The following is a 21,251-nucleotide window of genomic DNA, read 5'->3' as shown; positions in this document are numbered from 1 at the left end:
AATTCGCTCGTCACGTCTACTTGCTGTCAGTTATACCATTTTTGAGCGTTTTTTACTGGGAAACCGATGCAGCGAAGGTAATGAATGCGACACATGTCAAGATAATGCCTAATGGCATGGGTTGTTGGATATTAGCGGAAAGGAGAGGAAGTAGCTACTCAATATCGTTTCTTTCTCTCACGCTTCACAAGGTTTCAAGCTCAGTTGCTATGCTCACGAGCTGGAAATGTTGGAATGAGTAAGTAATGTTGAGTATAGTTCATTTGCGGTAAAATATATATTTTTACGGCCTTGACATAATTTTTCAATCGAAGAAATTTCAAACTTTGCGACAAATAAAGTGTAACTAGTCCATTTTTTCTTTTCGATTTTGAGTTTGATGCCGCAATAACTTATACAATATTCACTAACGGTAAATGGCTGTTGTATTAGCTTTAAAATATGAATACGCTGTGCATAAAAAATTAATATTTTTATATGTTTTCATAGTGTTTTTTTAATTTTTATTAAATATATTTTGGTGTCAAAATTTCCGAATTTTAGTTGGTTCCTGAAAAATGTATTCGTAAAAACCCGGCTTCGTTGAGTCCGGGCTCCGTAAAATCGAGGTTCTAATGTACTCTTAATTCTGAAGTTAAGTACTGAACATGTTATTTAAGGGTTTATCAGGGCCGTATTTACGCGCAGGCTATCTAGGCTGTAGCCTATGGGCCCGCACCACACGACACGAAAAAAAATTATACTGCGATGTGGATCTTCTTATATTCTTAAAATACGCGTCGACATATTGTCCAGTTGTTTTGTGTGGATTAATTGCGCTGAACTAAACTCTTCTGTGTAAAGCTGATTATGAGTTATGTCAGCATTTAGAAATTTTCGATTATTTTCATTGGTTTTGGTGTCACTTAATTCCTTAACCTCTAAATAAATACTGTTTGGTTAAATTGTCTAGTTTAATAATAAACTAATTTTTTCTGCGCTTTACTATCACTTAATAAACTTATAGTCCTCGACTACTGAATCCATCTGTGCTAATTCTAAATGATAAGCAATTATGATTCATATCGAAACATAGTAATATTCATTTAATTGTGAAACAATTTTTGACTATAATTATAAGCGTATTTCAGGTGTTACATTTAAAAACAACTGTTTTCTGACTGTGATAACATATTTAAATCGTTTCTCTCCCAAAGTTGAATCTTTTGACCAACACGTTTTCAACTTTATAATTATTTTAATTTAATTTGTACGCGACATTTATTTAGGGGTAAAGAGAGCAATTAGTTGAAGGACTGTATTCTTGATATCCGTGTACCCGAGACGCTGTAAAAGTTTAAGGACTGTATTCCTGCATTTTTAATGCTAAAAATTCATTTGTTTCAATAAAATAGTTAATATTTAATTAATAAAGTAGCCAATAAAGATTTTTTTTTATGGCGAATGAGTACTGTGGTCTAGTATTTTAGTAACAGGACAAAAAATTTTAACAGGGTCAGAACTGGAACTATTTTATGGCTAGTAACAAGCCGCAGTTAAGTCTTCCAAAAGATTAAAAATACTTCATACCCCTAAGTCTGGCCCCCCCCTACAAATTATCATATGGGCGCCCTTGGGTACACAAAATAGAAAAGTTGTGAGTTACTCTTATGTGTACACTTTTCATGAGATCAAATTTGATGGTGAATAAACCTTCCCATTCTTCACGTGGAACAATTTGTCTGAAAGGTTCTTCCCACACTAAACAGAATGTATCTGTATCAGACGATGCAGCTGCATGAGTGAAGCTCTCATGACAATTTTTTTATTAGATGAACCATCGCTGCAAGGGGTTGAAAAGAATGAAGGGTAGAATTTAAAAGAAATTCATAACTCCCTTAGTAGGTACACTATCAAATCCATTCAAATTGTTTGTAAATATTATAATTTTTACCTAAAATATTTTTGATAATACAAACCATTACTGCAAAATGTTGAAAATACCTGGGGTTGAAATAAGAAAAGAAATAAAACCTCCCTGCAATGTACTCTATTGAATTTATGTTTATTTTTGTTTAACTTTTTAAATATTGATGAAAACTTTTGTTCATAGTAAATTTTTTATCACAAATCATTATTGCAAGGGGTGGAAATAATAAGGGTAGAAAGACCAAATGTCACTATCAGAACTATTATAATTACCGTAAAAACTGGGTTTAAATTTTAAAATATTAAAACTTTGTTAGTATAAAATTCGTCAAAATTTATTAATAACCTTCTTAATATTACCTTAAACCATTGTCCAAAAACATTTTTATACATCCACATACTAGTGAAAAAAGATGCAAACTAGTGTTTGAAGTTGAAAAATAATTGCATAACTACCTTAGTAGGCATAATATTAAATTTAAGACATTCAATGCTGGATGCATTAAGTTATTAAGTTAAAAACATTAAAAATATTTTCACAGCATGGAATATGAGAAAATTAATAATAATTTTTTTTAATATGTATTGGCAAAGATATAGGATGATATGTACATTAAGTTTGACTACGACCGGGGTTTCACCCCATAAGCCTGGTTGGACTAAACTCCCTTCCTTGACCTTCACCCGTTCCTTCCCGGTATGTAATTACAGAAGAACGTAGTCGCGTGTTTTCAAACAACGCGCCACGAACTACCGGAAGATGGTGTTTTAAGCTCAGTGCTTCGATTCAACAATGGCGCCATAGCGGACTGGAACTGAACGAACCTGGATCCTGTTTATATGTTAGTTTAGTAATAACTGTATGTTCGCATGTAGCTAAGTAACGAAAGGGCATGTATTTTTTTAAATTAGTATTTTAAGAGTGCTTTCCTTGTTCACCTGCAGTACATAACTAAACTAGTGTAATAGTTCTGTGGTTTGGTAGGAAACAGCACGTTGCTGGTGGGAGCGCACCCTTCCGGCCGTCTGCAACTAGCAACGGTCGAGGTGAGATGCATACATACCCCGGGGACTTCATCCATTTGCATCGCCCAACTGTACTTAGATCTGTTAATGTTATTCAAACTCAATCAATTTAATATTATCCTCGGAACTGGCCACGGCCGGCAGACTGCTCAAATTCTATTTTTTTTTTTAACCCTTAACGGGACTTTGCCAGACAGCGACCACCGCGTGGCCCGGCTCTTGCCTAGCTCAGTTCGTGCCGTGGGTACTGTGTATGCAACCTGACGTCAAAGTATAATAAAAAACCGTACTGAGTTCACTGTGTTATTTACTGCCCACGTGCCAGCTCTCCCAGGTATCAGGCGTGTGGGTCACTTTAAGAGCCCACTGGAGTGTGCAACCATTTTCGTCATGTGTAAGCATGCTCGACGCTGAGTGCGTGCCAGGTCTGTGCGATAATTGGAGGCTAGGAGGGACCGAATCTCGTTCCCCACACAGGCGATATCACACCCTGAGACGAGTCTCTGCTGGGTCCGTGTGCCCTCATACGATGGCGCCCAAATTCACGACCGTTTACGATTCACACCCTCCGGAACCACAACAAGTTCTGAAAAAGTTCCAGGAGTTTATAAAAGTTTCCAAAACATTTCCAGAAGAAATAGGTACTTCAAAATCTACCTACGCCTGCAGGCTGTGCTAAAAGGGATTTTTTTCAGCATCCAATGCATCTTTTACTTGAGTGTCAGTCAGGGTAGTTGGATTTCCTTGTTTTTCTTTAGGGACAGTTTTTTTCTTTCTCCAACCTTGGGAAATAGTCAGACATGTTTCGGTGAGAATGATGTTGAAGAATTTGTAGAAAAATCAGGAGATACGGAATTATCCAACCCTGAATCTTAACGGCACTAGAAGAAGGGACTCAGAATTCCTTGTATTTGGTTCTGTAGTTGTTCCATTTGGATTCTGCCTTCCTGTGGAATATCTAGGAAGGATTTCTACATCAGAAATGGTTTGGATGGAAAGATCCCAGTCATTTTGAATCCTGATGATATATTGCTTGCAGTGATAGCCTGCAGAAGTGCTGTGGAAATTATTGATGGAATATCATATTTGTATATGCTTAGAGTTGATCTAGGGTGGTTTATAAACTACGAATGTCAAGCAGTGTTAACCAACTTTATCAGAGGCCCAAACACACTTCGATCAAGAGGGTGGGGTTTGTGAGAACATTGGGGTGGAAAAGATAGCACAACAATGCCATTTTCTTTAGCATAATCCAGAGTTGAGATAGAAAGATGAGAACCATGATTATCGAGTAGGAGGAGGTTGGGATTTAGTTTTATACACTTAACATTTGCAACAAAATGTTGAATGAAATCCAGGACATTTTCCATTTTCTTTTTTCATCCAACCAGATTGATTTGCTGTTCCTTGACATCCTGATGGAACATCCCTTATGAAATGCTGTTTAGAATTAATACGTTGGAAAACGAATAAATGGGATATGCTTATTTCTAGAAAATTAATATTTATGTATTTCTTGTAGCAAAAGAATTCAAAATAAGTGTTAAATGCCTAAAACTTAAAAATTGAAACTTATTGTTTTGTGAATGGATAACATTACATACAATCTTATTGTTGAATTTATTGTTATATTACGATTTCAAAAAAGCCCCTGACGTAAGTCGTTGGCCATTGTCATGAGCCAATTTATGAAAGATGAGTTGGATACTTATCCCTAACACATTATAAAACAATGCAAACATTTTTATTTTATAAAGTCAGTAAGCTATTTAACATTTCTTCTCCATATGGGGCAAGTTGTCACAGAGTTAACTAGTCCGTCGATCCCTGTGACAACGTGTCCCAGAGTACCATAATTATTTTATTTTGCAACACTATCTAAAGTTTTTCTAGTGAGTAAGTAGCATTTATGTACATTATTTTAAAGCAAAAGGTTTATGGAATAAGAATATGTAGATCAATTTCTTAACCTATATCAAGGAAAGTGCACAGTGACTGATTAAGTATACAGAATATTTTTACTCGCAATTACATATCATATACACAAAAATGGTTATTCTGAAGAAAGAAAAGCTGCGGTCGGCATTTAAATAATTTTACGTCCGTTAGATAGTACATATTAGATAGTGACTCTTGTAACCTGTGGATGAAAATATATAAATTATATTCACTAGAAACGTCTACATAAATAGTTTGACAACTTGCCCTGTGACAACTACCCCCGGTCACCCCTAATTCTGTTCCCGAGGGCTCAGTGGAAAACTGGTTGCCCACACTGCACAGCATCCTGAGGCGTCACCAACCACAAGGGTTTCCCTGGGCAACCAGTAGTACTTCTGTTGCTTTTGTCACCCGTCTGATCTCTCCCATAGAGAATGGATACTGGGATGTCTTTTGGCGGAATTAACAAAAGAGGAGAGGAGAAAAGTATAAGTGATGGTAAAATAACCTGAGAAAGGAGGCCAAATACATATTAGTTCACTTTTCCACTTTACGTGAGAAATGTCTAAAATGTGTAGACCTATAAAAAATATGAGCTGTTATTAGTATTAACATTCCACATGCTGTTCACAACTGGGAGAGTCACTATTCACATGATCGTAGGAATAACAGTGTGTATGAAAGGCAAGCACAATTACACCGCATGATACGCTGTAACATCCAGTAGATATTTTTTAATGTTTGCTACAACAATATTTTTCTACAGTGGTGGAGAGGGTGTCAAAATGGGCAAACCCCGATTTTACCAAGGTAGTGATTTTATGAATGCAATCCATGGAACTGTGAGCGTATGCAAAATCAGGGTTCTAGTGTACAGTGTTCCTGTACTAAAAAAGTTACTGTGTGTTAAGTATTTTGTTGGGAAAGGAGTGATATGACAATTGGAACTACAACACCACCCTGCTTTTTGGGGTACAACTATCAAAATTTTGTTAGTATCACAGTAACACAGACATAGGTACAAAATAAGTTTTTCTTTAACAAATATCATCAGACGGCTAACTCTAATTTAGAAATTTGAGAAGTGTTTTGGAGAGTACAAATAAATGAGCACACAATATCATTAAAATTTAAGCACCGTCCATTGTGAATTACAGAAATGTATCATTATTTACGGTTTTCAATGCCAAACATAACTCCAAATAACAGATTTATTTTTACTCATCTTGAGTCAAATGCAAATTATGTTCTGCATCCAGTGTCTTACTTGAAGAAAAAAGCAAATCCTAGTGTTATTTTCTGTGTCTCAATGGTAATGTGGCTTTATTTTCTTGTTTTGAAATTTATGTCCAATCTATTGATAATTGTTATTTTTTGATTGTTAAATGCTAGTTTCCATACTTTATTATTTATTGAATGATACAAGATGTCCATAAAAGAATGTCCCAGTTTCAATGGTATATTTTAACAGTTTAATTTAGACTATTTACAATGAATCATACATAAAATTGAAGGTAAACTAACCTAGTTTTTCTTACAAATTTTTAATATGTGCACCTTTAGTTATACGGCACACATCCAACTAGTCCAATTCTTACCACACTTTGGTTAAAAAGTCCGGAGTAATGGAAGGAATAGCCTCTTCAATTGTGTCTCAACTATGGGAAATCATTAGGTTGTCGGAACATAAACACAATCTTATATAAAGCTCCAAAGAAAAAAATTGCATGGCATTAAGTCAGGTGAACATGGAGGCCAGGGAAAAAGAGCTTTGCCATCTCAACCATTATGACCAACACAATGCTTTGACGTTCAGCTACTCTCGTACAAAAAGATTCCAATAGGGTGGGACTCTGTTCTGAAATTACAGATTCACTTCTAGCGAATTGCAGAACACAAAATGCTTTACGCTCAGGAGTTGCCATTATGCGTAGGTGGTGCTGCAAGAGAGAAAACAACAAAGCAGTACTCATACATACGCTTATCTAAAGCTGTTTAAGTTACTCTCTTATTGTGACCTTGAACCAAAACTCTACAATGATTACAGTTGATACTATTAAAATTTATAACTGGAACATTCTTTTATGGACAAACTGTATATAAACAATCTGAACTTGCTATGAATACATCCTTTCATTTAATGTCCTTATGTTATTTATGTTACAATTTTATAATTGTTTATAATGACCTTTATTTTAGTATTTAAAATAAAGTTGGCAATGGAAATTGGGCATTAAAAGACATATGATTGTTAACTCAACACAGAAACTGTCTGGGTTGAAACTCTGTTAACACAAGAACAGTCATAGCTTCTGTCCAATGGCATGTTAATGAGGCTTCATGAGGGAAACCGTCTGCAACCACAAAGACACGGCTACAAACTGCAAAAACATGTCAGGGTGTAAAGGTGGGAAGCCGTGCCAGTCGTTTCTTACTTGCAGTTGCCTCTGGCTCTTTACACCACTTTGCATGTCCGAGTTACCAAGGCTAATGGTAGAATGGCATGTATAAACACAAGATGCACTTCCTGAAAATATTCTTTTCTTTTTGTTGAGTAAAAATGGCCACAAAATCTCACCTAACCTGTCACCTGCATAGATTAACATGATATTCCATAAAGACACAAAAACAGTGCTATCTGAAAGAAACTGTCTTATATAATCCTGTTTCTTTATGCTAGTGCAAATATGTAATGCAGCTAATCAACTCATTCAAAAATGGTACGTAGGTAAAATATTAGCGGGTGGAAGTTACACATATGAGTAGCTTATGGTGGTATACTAAAATGTTTAAGAAAGTAACACAATGTCTCACATACATATTTATCTGCATAAATATGGCTAATAAAATATAACATTATGTACCTACATGCTTTCGTACTTATTATCTATTAACTACCATGGGTCAATTTGTTAGTTATAACAACATTTTTAAACAAAACAAAATAAAGTTAAGACTGCCCTAAACTAATCCTAGCATAAAAGACGACATACACTTGTTCGATTCAGGTCGCACTGACAAGTCAGCAAACCTATAAAGCCTTGCTTTTAAATGAAAGGCTGTATACTTTATTAGAATTGTTCGAAATTTTGTTATTGGTTCACATCAGTATTTATGCCGGATTGCTTTTTGAGCAACAAGTTCCAAAGGTCCCCTTAGCCTACAGGAAACATTTTTGTTTTTCTGCTCATAAAAAAAAAAGACACAAATATTTTTATTATGTCTTCTGAACATTCAGTGATTAAAAAGGTTTTCTGTTTCAATGTAAATGGCTGAATATATGTTTCAGAGGTAGTTTTATATATATATATATATATATAGAGAGAGAGAGAGAGAGAGAGAGAGAGAGAGAGAGAGAGAGAGTTAGAGATAGAGAGAGAAAAAGAAAAAGAGAGAGAGAGAGAAGGGGGGGATGGTGATACTATGAAGTACGAGAGAGTTAGAAGGACTAATTTATCATCAGAATTAGATAGAGACAGAAGAGACAGGCCTGGTTTTGTATATACACAAACACACACACACACATATAAACATAGTTAAATTCCAGGTTGGCCTGGAAAAACAACCCAAAATAGTAACAAATTACTTGAAAACTTAATGTTTGTATGCATAAACTTTAAGATTATTTTTAAGTTCCTTTTTTAACCAAACTACCTTACTTGGAAAAGTTATTTTATTTAGAAAAATTAAAAACATTTAAACTTCCTTTGTTTAATATTTTCTTTAAAAAAAAAAAAAAATTACACGTGGTTCCAATAACAGACTAATGATCAAAAATTTTTAATTGGAAAAGTTTTTATTTCTCCAAGTAAGAAAGTTCTTAAACTTGTCTGGTTACATACTGACAAAACTAGTTTACACTACATACCAATCACAGTTCCATTTGAACGTCATGTCGCTCGATATATAAAAATTTAAGTCCTTAGGTAAGATTACTTAACTAAGTACATCCACCCACGAAATTATCCCGGAAGAGAGAAAGAGGGGGGGTTGGGGGAGGGGAGACAACAACGGTCATCTGGGTCGATGCCGACGCCTGGGATCAAATATTAAAATTAATTCCAAAAATACAACAAAAAAAAAAAAAAGGATTGATACTCGGCCAGGTCCTGACCAACAAGTGTTACATTGTCATTTCGTCATTTCATGTATTTCTCATGATATGTTTACGAGTTGCTGCCGACACGACAGCATGCGGCGACACTAGAGCGACAACTGACTTGCACCATTCAGTTACCTTACTTTACAAAGTTAGAAACAAAGGGAGGCAACCCCATGGTTACCCTGACCAATATAAAAACAAAACCAGATACATGACCATATAGGGAAGATGTGTTGCAAAAAGTATTCACATCACATCACATCACCTCATGGTTTGTTCTGATTGGGTGGCTGAAAAGCATCCAGCAAACCACCTGGGCTATTGCTGCATAGTCATGCCCCTACGTGGTGAGTTTTTTAGCATTACATGTCTTAAATACAAAAAAAAAAAAAATACTTCAGGGTGCAAGAATGTCCCATTGCAATCTTCCTTTCTTTTTAAACCTCCTGGAACTTTGAAGTTTGTACTAATGAAACACGTGTTTTAAAGCACCAGAATAAAACCATAGAAAAATAAAATAATAAAGAAAATATGTATCTGAAACTGCAACAAAAACCTAACCAAAATTAATAATGATTAATTAATACTTACTTTAGAACAATGAAAATACTTTAAATGCCTATGCATAATGAAAGAAACATGATTACAAATTAATTATGAACTATTATGCAAATTAGTAAAAAATATTATTAGCAGAGGGCAGGAGTTATGCTATGTCACATAATGTAAACATTTTTTTCATACATGCAGCTTGTACCCAGATTAGTCAATTTGGTAAAGTGTGTTTAAAGATTGTGTGAGATTGGCTGTAGTGGACACATGACCATTGCCCTCCTGGCAAAATCACTAACTCGCCATGGCTATGGCCTCGAATGTGAGCATTAAAGACATTTCACTGGATTGTGCTTCTATAGCAATGTATAAAGTCCACAAAAAATATGGACAAGGGAAATTAAATAAAATTTTAAAAATTGTAAGTTTTGTTAAGTTAAGTTAGCTGCATAAATTTTTTAAAAATAATAATTTAAAATTTTAACAAACATTTTTCATACAATTTCTGTAGCTGGCTTAACTTAACCAACAGTTCACTTTAATATTATTTGTCCATTTTTTCAAAATTGTTACACAATATGAAGAAAATTTTTTTTAGTGGAATTATAATTCTCATTCTTACTACTCAAATTTGATATTCGTATTTGTGAATAATTTGATATTGATATTCAATTTGACTAAAAAAAACTGATATTCGAACAGGCCTAGTTTTGCATCACATTTAATTCAGTGTAACAGATTGAAACACTGCAAGACCCTGCCTGCTCTCCCAGCTATTAAAAGTAATTATGAGGAATTAATATGATAATTTATTCATTCAGAAGAATCAGCTGATTATATAGTGAACTAGTTTTTATACTTGTATTTTATAATTATTAATATTGTTGTAAATAATTATTGTGTTCAGATGTTTTATTTAGAAAAGCCATTGAACTCTAATTTTTTGGTTCTTATTTTTCTTACTAAGTTAATATGTGTGAATGCATTTTTTAGTACTTTTTTCATTCAATTTTGTTTTAATACCTATATTTAATGTTTGGAGTTATTCAGAAGCTTCCATAATGTTTTTAGAATATTAGGTATTGTTTGAGTGGAAGAAAGGATGAGAAGCAGGTGGCCAATTTTTCTGGACTTTTTTCAGTAATGAGGTTTATGTCTGTATTCTTATGATGGAAAAGTGTAACTCGTGCATTTCCCACATTGTTTATCATTTGGCTAAAGAGATGCATATAGCAGGCACGGAATTCTAAATGTGTTGTATGAAAAGAAATGAGTTGTGATTGGTTGTTATGTCAAAGATGTGTTGTGATTGTGCAGTGAGGTCACGTGACTCCCTCCTCCGTGTGTGGCTGGAGGCAGTGGTGTCATCCCACCAGTTCTCTTATCAAGACATTTTTGGCATCATCAAAATTAACAAACATTTAATTTTTGAGCAGGCAAAGTTGTTTGTGTTGCTTAGAGAACTGTGAGGACCAGTTGTGAACATAGTGTAATGGCAAACTGTGTTTTGTACTGTGAAAGATCTAAGAAATAAATCTACGTAAAAGTACTTTAAATCTTTTTCTTCAGTAAAACCTGCTTAACAAAAGTCGTACTTAACATCTATATTAAAAATATGAACAAACATTTTTCGGCAAACATTCTCAATTATAATTTTTGAAGTGTTTATGAATGTTGCCAATTAGCTAGTCTTTTAGCCAGGCCGATCTGAGTTATAAGATCTTTATGGTAAACAAAGCATTTTGTTTGTGACTGTACATATAATCATGAACATAAAAAATTAGAAAACAATAACACTTGTTATATAATTGGTATGAACTCAGTAGTGCAGCAGTCGTGAACATATTTCTTTTTAATATTTACGATTCAATTTTAAGTATAAGGCATGTATGTGCATCTCTATGTACAAAACCAAATACAAAAAATTAGTCAACTAACCAGTTATATTTTGCTGATCCTGGTGATACATAAAATCTATGCTGACACAAGATTTTAGAGATTTATGGTCTTTTAGAGTTTCCTATTAATCTCAACTGCCATCATAATTGATGTAACATCAATACCCTAGTAAACCAAATTGAGGACTTTTACAGAACCTTTAAACAAAATGGTTTATTATGAAAGGGTAATTTAAACTCTACAGGTAATGCCAGGAACTGACCTGGAGGCGCTCGGTGGCCTTGACGAGGCGGTCGTAGTCCACGGAGCCGTGCACGGCCAGCAGCTCCATCATGAAGTCTGCCTCCTGCACCGACTGCTGCAGGCCCTGGAGCTGGCGCTGGAACGAGCGCCACAGAGCCAGCCGCTCCTGCAGCAGCGCACACAGGCGGCGGCAGCGCTTCTCCAGCGCGGCGTGCTCGTCCTGCACCTGCGACACGGCTCGCTCCACCTGCACGGGCGACATGGAGACCCGCAGGCTGGTGGGCAGGTTGTGCAGCTGCTGTCGCAGGGCCATGATGTCGGCCCAGCGGCTCTCCAGCTCTCGGCCCACCACCTGCCGCAACCAACACCACCGCTCTATGCTTCCGCCAATCAAGTTTCTATTCTATTTGAATCTAATATCAAATTATTCCACAAGATAACATATTTTTCAAATCAAATTTCAATATCATGATACAGATTATTTGTTACACATAAAAAGCATTCATGTCTAGATTACAAAAAAAAAAAAAAAAAAAAAAAAACTGATATAAATTTCTCAATAATTTTTTTTAAAATTTTATTTATGTTATTTTATTTTCATTTAAACTTTCTGTGAAAGAGACACACTGACTGTATCTATTGGTAACAGGAGCATAAATAAACATGGTTGCTACATGCTTGGAATTCCAAAAATTCCCTGACATTTCCAGGTTTTTCAGACCTGATTTGAAAAATTTCCCTCAACTTACAGACACGAACAATTCTGCAGCACCACTTGATGTTAATACTTTTTCTGCAGCAAAAGAAGGTTGTACGTGCCATTTATATGTCGCTATTTTCATATTTAAAAATACACATACCAAAATAAACTAATAATTACATAATAAAACCTCTTTTTCTTGGGAGAAAACACTAGAATAGGATTTAACTGCCCCTATAATATGATTTTACTCAGTAGAACTCACCCTATTAAAATTAATTAAGGTCATTCTGAAGGAAAGCCTTATTTCTGGAAAAAATGTTTAAGTTGAATTTTTACTCCCTGACACAATTTAAAATCATTCAATTTTTTTACCAGTAGTTTACCAATCTGAGTAGTTAGGTTAGCTTTTATATATTACAATTAGTGTGATATAATAATCAGTTGGAATAGGTTGGCTACATTAACATTTTAAAATAGTGAAGACTAGGTTAACTATATTAAAAATACTTTGAATGCATTTAAAAGATTGGTTATGAATTAAGTACCTATTCCAGCTAACCTAACCTAAAATTTGATGTTAAAAAGAAAAAAGTTAATAGTACTAAAGTGGAAAGACTAAATCAAATAAAGTGTGTAACCAAATTTGTTACGTAATTTAAATTACAAATAATATAAACAATAATTATTTATTTCATGTTCACCTGAGGTTGCCTGATACACAAGTTTAGGTTGCCTGATTTTGAAAGCTAGTTTCACGAGTAACTTCATAGCGATGCCCATGAAGATTTGTTGATTATGGTCATGCCACACACTTCATAGCAAATTGTGTTGTTTTTCTCGAATTTTTTTAGTACTGGATTTCTAAATGATTCCCATCTCAAAATATGCGATCTGGTTATTGATTTCATATATTTTGTTTAACTTATATAACATATAATGTAACTTTATCTCTATTAATCCGCAGAAGCCGGTAATCTCTAGAATTATTATAAATTAGTGATGGGTCGAATCCCATTTTTCTCGAATCCGAATCTTGATTCGAATCCCATACAGTACCTCGAATCCACCCCTCGAATCCAAATCCAGATCTCAAGGGTTAATTATAAAATAATTTATAAGTTAAGAGAAAAAAATTAAACATTATGCAGAATTATTTAACCTTTTAAATTTTTTATTTAAAAAAAACAAGGATTTTGACACGGTCTGGATCAAGACGATTCCATTTATGGTCACATATGTTTCCTGCAGTGCTGAACAAACGTTCAGAGAACACTGTCGCAGGTGGTGAACACAAATATTTTTTGGACAGTTTATGTAGCCTGGGTGAACACGCAGACTGAGCTTTCCAGTATTCGAGGATGTTTATTTCTGGGTTAACTGTAGGATCACGTAAGAATCTCGTCACTTCATCAATTGCTGTAGAATCCGACTTGGTGGATTTAAGGCATTCAGGCATTATCTGTGAGTACAGTGATTCATGTATCCACGGAAATCGGAAAATGAAATTCAACACCCGACAGAACAATATTTTGTAGTTACCAACTTGACATTTGTTTAAAGTCCCAAATGAAGATAAACGCTTTCCTGAAATATTTAATGGAAACTGAAAGGTGCCATCTTGGCTTCAATGGTTTTAGGTCATAATACATATTGTCGTGCATCTTTTAAAATTAAGCCTCACTAAAACATAGTGATTAATATGCCCGAAGTTAAAAGTGACGGGGTGTTTTCTCTAGTTTACCCATTACAATTCTTCATATTAATATTAGTTATTTTTTGTGTTGCTCAAAATGATTGGCCATCATGGAATACTCAGATAATACATATTTTAACATTGGTAGTCTACACAAACCAAACTTGGTCCTAAAACAATTCATAAATAGAATGTGTATCAGAATATTTAAAATTGAATCGCGATTAAAATAATAATTGTATAATGTATTAATTTTTGTCATTCATTATTTTATTGTTATTACTACATGTGCGACTGTAACTTGTGATGAAAGTCGGCATTATTGTTGTATTACTAAGTAACAGATTTCTCGGTAAAGTTATTTAAAAAAAAAAACAAGATTCATATTACTAGTCTAGATCCTAAATGTGCTTTATTTTATCTTTTAGCATATTATGTGCTTTATTTTATCTTTTAGCATATTATGAGAATACATCTGTGATTTATGCCTTATGTAATGCCAATGTAGCGACAATGCATCCATGTTCATGAATGTAAAGTAAGTTTCCCAAATCAGTACATGCTTCATAATTTTTTTATATAATAAAGAATTAAAAGTATAATACAGTAGAACATCGTTAATCCCTGATGCGCTAATTCGGGAATCGGAAAATCCGCGACGATTTAAAAGAGCAGAAAAAAAAGAGAAGTAAAATTTGTCAGCGCTTAAAATTAACGTCACGCCGCCATCCGCCAAACTCTGCAATGCTGTTTGTACCAACCCTTTGTGTCGCCCCCCTTTCAGCTATCACATTTGTCACTCTTTAAACTTGAGGGGGATGTCCTGACTTCTGCTTCCCATCTCCCTTTGTTTGTTTCCACCCGCCAACCCACGACAGGTGCCTGGCAGTGACGTGTCTGGCTGGCATTCGGCTGAAGGGGGTGGGGAGGGAAGGGGAGCCTCCCCAAAATTTATGTGTGCAAGGTCAGCACGATCTTATCTTTCTCTCTTCGGCTGTGAACTAATGGCTAGGCAGTGCTGTATTTTTTTTAAGCCGAGACACTAGTTCGAAGACGGCCCTTACCGTGAACGGATTATCCGGGTTTATATTTTTTTTTTACAGGATTTCAATTATACAGGCATCCGCGGGTCCCAATTAACATGAATAATGGGGAGTTTACTATTTTTATCCATCTGCTGCCAAGGCGCAGTAAGCCTCGGGAGATGTTACATCACATGACCTTGGCCTTAACCCAGCTGCACGCCGATGTCTGAGAAGCTTGACAAGACCTTCCGGGCTTTTAATCACTAGTCCGTGAAATTCTGTAATCCATGATTATCTCGGTCCCGACCATCACGTATTAACGAGGTTCTACTGTACCTCAATAGGATGTGTTCCAAGGAAAACGTAAACATGCCAAGTAAATTGTAAGCATTTAAGTTTTTAAAGTACTACATTTAAATCAATAATTTTCCTCGAATCTTGAATCTTTTCCCTCGAATTTTGAATCTTTCGAATACTAGAGATTCGGTGGAATTCGAGGATTCGACCGGCCCATCCCTATTATAAATAAATTTCAAGTTGAATTATTTATCGACGATACACAATCCATCAAAATAAATGAACGCATAGTAAAATTAACGCAGTTTGAGATCAAAATACGTATTTGCAAACAATTAATATTGATTCTCCTGAAACAATAAAAAAAAAACTATCGAACTTGAATGCAAACATGTGTAAAAACATTTTTCTCCCTCTTGTTAAACTACACGTTTAATGAAAAAAAGCCAACAATTTACAAAAAGAAGGAAACTCAACCGAAATTTGAGAAATTAAACATTTCCAAATTTTTTTAAAGGTTTCTAAATGTTAATGAAAGTGGTATTTTTCGTTTCACTTTTGTAAGCACAAGAAGAAATTCCAGAAATATGTTGTGATTTCCCTGACATTTTCCTGAATTCCCAGAATGTTTTAAATTACCAGACTTTTCCCGGTTTTCTAGTCTTGTAGCAACGATGATAAAATTATTTAATTTGAAATGTTAAATCACACTCCCAGATCTCTACTGCACAATAACGAAGACTGATCACTGACCTTGCAGTTGTTGAAGGCTTGTTCCACCACCTCGCTGCCCAGCTTCTCGCTGGCCTCGCACTGATCCAGAACGCCGGACGCCCTCTGATGGCCCCGCCTCACCCGGGACAGCCCCGACTGGATGGCCTGCAGTCTCTCCCGCAGGACAGTGGCCCCTTCCAGCTCATCGCCCACTTGCTGCTCCACTTCACAGGCCAGGGACAGCAGCGAGCCCACCTTCTCAGACTCCACGCCCGACAGCAGCCCCAGGCGACCCAGGTCATCCTGGATGTGCTCCACTCTACAGCTCAGGACCTGTTCACATATTGAGCGTACCTTTTAGGATTGTGCGGTTCCGGTTCAGTTTTAAATCAAGAACATACATTCTTAGTTCCTGTTTCAGTTTTTTTAGAGAAAAAAAAATCCTTCTGTTTCACTCATATGAATGAGGTTAAGTTATTAAAAGCAATTAAAAGGACACAGAAAAGAAGCATACACTCTTTCCATTAGCCTAAAACTTTATTTGATTAAATATTTTAAAACTAACCACAAACCTTAGAATAAGAAGGCCAATTGTTGCTGGCAAAAAAATCCTGACAATCCTTACAATTCAAATGTAATTTGCTCTTTATATTCTCATTTTAACATACTTTGTTTTATAATGCAATATGTTTCACTTGCATGATTTGTTTATATGGATATTGCCTTTAACGTATGGACAACCAGAAATTGTAACATTCTAACTGTAAAAAAAAGTACCACCAATATATGAAAAGAACTGAAAGACACCATATTATTTCATCTGTGTTTGTGCCACAACAGTTTGTTTTTATTATTTGAACATTCTTCTTTGCTAAGGCAGAGATCATCTGGAAAAATGTCACTCTGACTTCAGGAATTATATTTAAGTATACTCTGTTTTAAGGAAGATAAAAAGTACCTTATGAAGTTATGGCCAAAAAATGGCTGAAACTAAGATGGTGTGCCTCGGTTCCTATCTCTCCCCAAATTCACTGTAACTATACTCTATGGCGTATATTTTTTGTATATTATCACATCGTGAGATGTTGGATACTAGGGATGGGTCGGTCCCAGTTCTCAGCAAATTAACCGGTACCGAGAACCGTAAATATGTCAGTACCGGTGCCGGTACTACAGAAAGCATACGAGCTAATACTTTTCCCAGTAAAACACCGCTGTATATGGCCGTCGACCAGTACGCACACCTCTTAACTTCACTTCAGGCCCCATGTGGTGAATGGTTTATAATTTTGAACAAAGGACAGACTCTCCTTCCCTCCCTACACCCTCTTGTGCTCCACGCTTGCCTGCCCACATGGAAAGATACCACCGCAGGAAGTGTCCCAACTTAAAAAAAAGACTTTGTGCTGAGATTCCGACCCATTTTCGTCCCTCTTTTCACCTTCAGACAGGGATGACCATTTCAACTAAAAGTATGTAGACCTATTGAAAAATAACTCAGCCTCAATATACTTGTTTAGTTTTTTAACTTACCAAAACATAAACTGACATCATTTAAAGCACTCAAAATAAAAACTTCCTTTGTTCTGTCCACTTGCACTACCTCTTAAAGCCTTCAAGGCCACAAGACCAGTACTTTACTCTGTCTCTCTTATTCCTCCAGTGCTGGTTGGCCAAGTTTTTACATCACTCCCACCCCCTTCTCCAATAGGATGTTTATTCCTTCATGTGCCCTTCTGTCACATCTGGTCTCTACAGCCTTCAGCACTTCCTCCCCAGTCAACTACATTTTTCCCAGCCCCAGATTTCCAGGCCAAATGACCCAATGACAATAATAATTCAATTATTCTGAAGAGTTGGGTTATGCAAGACAAAGAGTCTTTTTAATTATTTCATGGATATAACTATATTCACTGTTATTAAATAATCATTAAAAAAAGCTTCCATGAAAATATTTTTTGTTAGTGGAATTATTTGTTTACATAATTTTTAATGATATATTTATATAAATTAACATGTCACTTTGTTTGTTATGAATCTCCTTTAACTAAAGAAATGTATTTTTTACTCAATAATTCCTCCAATTTCGCCCAAGTTTTGATGTCTTGTCACCCAAACATTTGAAAACTTGCTACTCAAGAAATTTTTGGGGTCTACTTATAATACTTATAATACAACCAACATATTGTGTATTAATATACTCTTTAAACAGACCTCTGTTAACTTAAGTGTTCCATCCCTTACCCAATATAATAAGTTCATTACTTGCTACTCCAGTATTAGGTTTTATTATTTATTTTATAAATTATTTAAACTGAAACCGGAACGAAACATCAAGGTACTACATAGGCCTAGTAACTTTCAATAAAAACTACTTTCTAAAATTAAATTAACTTTCAAAAAAAATTATTTTAAATATAAATATAGTTTTCAGTATTTAATTCAACATAACAATAAAAAAAACAGAATAGGTGGTAATGACAACAATTTATTATCTTCACTAAAAGGCTATGACAATGACAAAATTCTCATTAAAATAATTGTATTCTTGTGTGTAGCAGAAAAATCTACAGTGAAACCTCTTTAATACAAACCTGAAGGGACCTAAAATTTTGCAGTTTGTATTAACGAGGTTTGTATTAACAGGTGCATATGCTCACATTAATAATAATCGACAAAATCAAGTATTGATTTTTTACTCGAAAATTAGTCAAATAGAGAATTAAAGAGGCTTGAAAAATTCATTTATTTTTTTCTGCACTTTTTTAGTTGCATAAATGTCCTTTACTGCACTGCAAAGTTTGTCGAAGGAAGACAAGACATCAGTGTCTACATCACTAGCAGCCAGAACATTTTCCAAGACAATTAATGCTGAAGTGGACTTCACTCTAAGAATTTTTAAAAAATATTTCAACCTCAAAATTAGTGTCAGAAATATATCAGTTACTTGTCATTAAAGTTAAATCAGTTGAAAAATAAATGAAAATGGAAGTATTTTACTTAATTCAATTTACACTTTACATGGAAATTAAAGTCTTTTTCAATATCCTGAAGTCTGAAATATGTTTACTCATGTCATCAAATGTAGAGCTGTACTGAAGAAGCCGATTTTGCCAATATTTAGTTGAATTGGCATTTCTGCCGACTTCCTATACGCTTGTTTTTTTCGGCCAATATTACTGAAAACCGAGAGAGACTGCCATAACCTAAAAATCCACGATTACCCTTTTCGCTTTTCGTAGTAGTACTGCATTTTTTCAGATCGCATTATTTCTTCGCAACATGTGCCAAACGTACATATAAAAATTTAACATCCTATTTTTCAATAATGTTCTTTATTTTTAATATGTCATAAATAAATACATTACCATCACGGTAAATATACATATCGGTTGTTACGGTAACTGTAGTGCAAATGTGGTAGCTATCGTGCTTCTGTAGTAATTATGGTATCGACAAAGAATCTTTAGTTCTTTTTATGGTAATTATCTTAGGATAACAATTGGGTTTGTACTGTAGTTATGGTACATCATCCAATTTCTTCGTAAGTTGTTGTTCATTTGTCTTTTCTTCATATTTACGTGCTCCATTACTTGGCTGCAGATTTAAGTTGATTTTTACTACTGTATACTATCGTTACTGTTTTTATGACGGTTTCTTTCTAAGAAATGGTTATTTCTGCAAAATCTTTATGGTTAAACGATCATCTATTATAATTTATAGTGACGGGACCACATATTTTGTACGATCAATGCGGACAAAACGATAATTCGAACATCGGTACAAGCGGACTTTTTTAACCTTAGTTGTATGGCAATTTTGCCGGGACCGTAGAAAGTATACGATAAACTCGGACAATCGATACATGCGAGTTCGATAGATAGAGGTTTGACTGTAGACCATTTACCGTACAAATTATTTGCCGTTAACAGAATTATAGTGAAGCTGCGTGCACGTGATTAAAGTGTGCGATTCTTGTTCTAAAATTTCATTTGGTTTATCCGATAATAAAACAATAGTACACTACGTGAGCGGACGTGAGGTAGAGGTGGGTTGTTACAGCAATTTTCGGTATCTGTTCCAACCTGATACTGATACAGTAATGTACCTAGTTACAAGTCTCTGATACTTTTGTATCAGATGAGTAGCGGTCCCAGGAAGCGACAAGGTAACAGCATTCTCGTCACAGGGTACACATCCTCCGTGCCGTCATCACCAGCGTAAAAAGGTATTGGTGTCTCTGATACATTATTTATCACGCCCGGTAATTCTCTACCTCTGTTACTCTCATGGCCGCCTGATACAGCCAGTATCAATCATTTCAACATTCACTGCAGTTCGTCCTGGCCGTGTATTAATTACCACCATGTACATTGTTGCGGGCTGTCATGCTTTGTAGTTAGTATCTTTATAGTGAAATGAGGAATGGATAAGTGCAGGAAAAGACTTCATTTGTGTGGAATTTTTTTACTGAAAATAATGAGTTTGCTAATTGTAATTTGTGTAAACAAAAAACTGAGTTATAAATCATCATCGACTAATCTGAAGAAACATTTGAAACGTAAACATTGATATAGTATGGTCACTAATGTACGTATCTGTTTTTTTTTTTTTTAATTTTTGATAAAATCGTAATCTTTTAATGTATGAAAACACTAGTTACTAATTGTTTTCGGAAAAAAAAGTCCATATGTTGATTACATCTGTTATTAGTGTCAACTGAGAATTTATTTGCATTTTCATAGCTGTTAGGTGCACAAATATAAATATTATATCTTGTATTAATGTACTTTTTAATATTAAAATTTCATTAGTTTTATTATTGAACGAGACTGTGCACGCACTGCGCACTGAGCGTACTTTGATGTGGGACAATAACCAAACGACTCTTAACAATTTCGCTTTGCGCCTCTCCTTCAACGCCTTCCCCTGCGCTTCCTCCCCTACATTATTTCCCTTCTTTATCCCTTATTCGTCGTTCCTGCTCCCTCCCCTTTCACAAGCTCCGCCCAAGTGACCGTCATCTGCGATCGGGTTCTGCGCACATTGGCCGTGGCGAATTCTAAACTGATACTAAAGTACTTGATACTTTTAAAGTGTACTCGTTTGCCATTCCTGATACAGGTGTGTATCAGTGACAAAGTATCA

At 35.1% G+C, this 21,251-nt stretch overlaps 1 protein-coding gene across 1 annotated transcript in view; it reads right to left on the bottom strand.

Moving 5' to 3' along the window:
• Positions 1–515: 515 nt before the first annotated feature.
• The window catches only part of LOC134531206 (muscle-specific protein 300 kDa), a 602,384-nt gene continuing 581,648 nt past the window's right edge, over positions 516–21,251 (bottom strand). The window contains exons 113-114 of the mRNA XM_063366862.1: positions 16,143–16,436; positions 516–12,023 (exon numbers count right to left, since the gene is read on the bottom strand). Coding sequence (XP_063222932.1) covers positions 11,667–12,023; positions 16,143–16,436 — 651 coding nt within the window. The 3' untranslated portion in view covers positions 516–11,666. The remainder of the gene's footprint in view (positions 12,024–16,142; positions 16,437–21,251) is intronic.

This window comes from Bacillus rossius, chromosome 3 (genome assembly GCF_032445375.1).
Source record: "Bacillus rossius redtenbacheri isolate Brsri chromosome 3, Brsri_v3, whole genome shotgun sequence".
NCBI classification, from domain to species: domain Eukaryota; kingdom Metazoa; phylum Arthropoda; class Insecta; order Phasmatodea; family Bacillidae; genus Bacillus; species Bacillus rossius.
This window is presented reverse-complemented; position numbering and strand designations above follow the sequence as displayed.